We start from the raw sequence: 3,609 nt of genomic DNA on the forward strand, positions 1-3,609 counted from the left end.
AGAGGTGCACCAACAGCGGCTGCTCCCCCTGTGTCTGCACATCTGGGTCAGAAGCAACAATCAGTAATCAGAGTACAGACACTGAATACGGGAGGGGAAAGGTCCTACTTTCCCTACTTGGGTTCCATAAGCTCTATGGAAGCTTCTCCTGGACATCTGCATGCCTGACATCCATGGAGAAAATATTTAAATTATCCCTTGACACATCACACTGAGGATTTTCACGGTAGCATTTTTGCCTTTAAAAAAAATTAAAAAGCAACATCTTTTCCAGTAAAGACAGTGCAAAAATTTGTGTATTCACAAAACATTTCCTTCAAGATGTCATTATAGTATCAGTTGCACTTTGAGGTTTAGTAATTTAAAATCTGTATGAAAGTACTAGGGGCTTCCCTGCTGGCTGAGACAGTAAAGAATCCACCACCAATGCAAGTTTAATCCCTGGGTCAGAAAGATCCTCTGGAGAAGGGAATCACAACCCACTCCAGTATTCTTGCCTGGAGAATCCCATGGAGAGAGGAGTCTGGTGGGCTTGAAGTTGCAAAGAGTCAGACATGACTGAGCAACTAAGCACACACAAGGAAATATTAATAGATATGAAGGTCCACAAGAGCAAAAATGATTTACTTCTTCCCAGGTTCTCCAGCTCTGTTGGTTTAACTGACAAAAATCAAATAACTTAAATTTGTGTCCTATCCAATGAAACACCGTTAGCATCATAATATTTCTAGGGTCCTATAAAAAGGAGAGTGATGTCATAGGTAGGATCTTTCATTATCTATCAATTTACTCTTTAAATTTCTTCTTCCTAACTTGAGTTTCAAATGCCCTTAGTTATTTTTATCACCCCTAGCTTCCCTCTTTGTCCCTTGTTCCAAATGTGACCATAGCAAATATGACCATAGCCTTTTCACCATCATTTCCGAATGCACTTCTACTTTATAGTCATGCACATTACAACTTTATCAAAGATTTATGGACTATGAAATACACATACAGTTCTGTGTAGATGGACAGAATTTCAGAATAAAATTCGTTTCCTAAATCCCATGACCACTTTCCACAAACAACCTCTTATTTGTTGGCTGTGAATTGCTGAAGTATGTCCTAATGACATGATTCTGGATTCCTTTCTCATCCATGTCCTGTCCTTTTAATTTAAAAACAACACCCCAAATTCAGTTCTCTTAATTTTTAAGAATAAGTAACTCCCTATTTGAGTCAATCCTCTCAACAATATACTAATCCAAAAGGCATTCCTTTCCCACCCAAAGAAATCATGAAACACTCTGCCTAAACTAAAAAACAACAAAAGCAACACATAACATGTAGGAAATTCATTTATCCCCCTTGGAAAAAATACAGTCGATCTTCAAATTAAAAATATTTTCTCATAGTATGGTCTTAATGAAACAAATAGAACAGAGCAAAGTGTATGTAAGTACAAAAGTCGTAGACTTGAAATTAGAAGGCAAACAGTTAAGTCTAGATTTTTTTATGAAGCTGGGAATTTAAATCATTAACCATTCTGAACTTCATTTTACCATTTATGAAATAAATACATTTATGTGATCTGACATGTAATACTTTCACTGTAAAAAGTAAAAAGAAAACACTTACCAAAAGCTACATGCAAATATTTAGAGATGCAAACTGAATTATAATCTAAGCCATTATAGTCTCTGGCATTTAAAGGAGACATGGTCTTCCCAGTCAGAAAATGGAAAGACAGGAGGGAAACAGTATCTAATTCATGCTTCTGACAGCAAGTGGAGAATAAGCACAACTCCAGTGGAATAACGTTACAATAGTGCTAGCTAGCGGAGAGGGTGATGGCACCCCACTCCAGTACTCTTGCCTGGAAAACCCCATAGACGGAGGAGCCTGGTAGGCTGCAGTCCATGGGGTCGCTAGGAGTCGGACACGACTCAGCGACTTCACTTTCCCTTTTCACTTTCATGCATTGGAGAAGGAAATGGCAACCCCCTCCAGTATTCTTGCCTGGAGAATCCCAGGGACGTGGGAGCCTGGTGGGCTGCGGTCTATGGGGTTGCACAGAGTCGGACACGACTGAAGCGACTTAGCAACAGCAGCATCAGTGCTATCTAGTTCACTTTGATCACTGATCTCTTATTTTATCAAAAGTATCTCAAATTTGATCACTTGGAGACCATTTTCTTTTTCTACTAAAAATTAAAAGTTGGAAATGACAATAAAAAATAACAGAGATACTACATATCTCTTTTAAAGTTATCAAAAAACAGTAAAAAAAAAAAAAAAAAGTGAAAAAAGATAGTATGCAAATAGGGAAAAAGAAATCCCAGACTAAAAAACTGGAAATATAGTATGGAGAAAACTCTCAAATTTTCTTAATCATGTTAAGAGAAAAAACATATAAGAATAAGGCTGAAACTAAAAGCAATTAATCACACAGAATCTCCTTGTCCTGTAACTATATGCCCAGACATAATTTCTGATCTAAACTTTCCCATCCTCAAAGTTTTTCTCAGAGCAAGCTTAACATCTTTGTTCCTCAAGCTGTAAATTAAGGGATTCATCATGGGAACCACATTCGTGTAAAAGACAGAGGATATTTTCCCATCATCCACAGACACAGAAGATGGTTTGAGATACATAAATGCACTTGATCCAAAGAACAGAAAAACCGCAATGATGTGCGAACTGCAGGTTCTGAAGGCTTTGGACCTGCCCTCTGTGGAGCTAATGTGGAGGATGCTGGACAGGATGAGACCATAAGAGACAAAGACGGTGAGACTGGGCACAATGATGTTGATGCCTCCCACAATGAACACTTCCAGTTCAAGGATGTGGGTACTTGTGCATGAGAGCTGGAGCAGAGGGTGGATGTCACACAAATAATGGTTGATGGTGTTTGCATCACAGGTCAGTCTCAGCATGCATGTAATAAGGGTCGTGGCATCCAAAACTGCCATCAAGTAGGAACCAAGCATAAGCCTGGAACACACTTTAGGGGACATGGCAATGTTATACAACAGTGGGCTACAGATGGCCACATAGCGATCATAGGCCATTGATGTCAGCACATAACATTCAGAAATACCAAAAAAACTAAAAAAGTAAAGCTAGGTCATGCATCCTATGTAAGAAATAATTTTCTTCTTTGTTATGATGTTAATCAGCATTTTGGGTGTAAACACAGAAGAATAACAGAGATCTATGAAGGACAAGTTAAAGAGGAAAAAATACATGGGGGTATGTAGATGTGAACTCAGCCCAATAAGGATGATCAAGCTTAAATTTCCCATCACAGTGACCATATACATTACTAGAAACAGGAAGAAGAGGGGAAGCTGGAGATCTGGTTGGTCTGTTAATCCCATCAAAATAAACTGAGTCATGAAAGAGTCATTCCCCAGAGCCATTCTTCCCTAAAGGAATCCAAGAACATAGGAGAAAAGGGTCACATAGAGGAAAAACAGGGTTTTGCATAACATCGCCTATACAAGATAGTGTATGTGCTGGGATGACTATGAGTACCCTATCCTGCACTCATGGAACTTCCTTATCATTATCATGGGAATGAGTTTCAGAAACTTTCCCTTATAAATTTTTTAAACTAAGTAGCAA

General features: G+C 38.6%; 1 protein-coding gene across 1 annotated transcript; it reads right to left on the reverse strand.

The window, feature by feature from the left end:
- Positions 1-2,426: 2,426 nt before the first annotated feature.
- LOC128069132 (olfactory receptor 8B3-like) lies at positions 2,427-3,404 on the reverse strand. The gene is given in 1 exon segment (XM_052662406.1): positions 2,427-3,404. A coding segment is annotated over 1 exon segment (978 nt).
- Positions 3,405-3,609: the final 205 nt, after the last annotated feature.

The sequence above is a fragment of the Budorcas taxicolor genome, chromosome 25, assembly GCF_023091745.1.
Source record: "Budorcas taxicolor isolate Tak-1 chromosome 25, Takin1.1, whole genome shotgun sequence".
NCBI lineage: Eukaryota > Metazoa > Chordata > Mammalia > Artiodactyla > Bovidae > Budorcas > Budorcas taxicolor.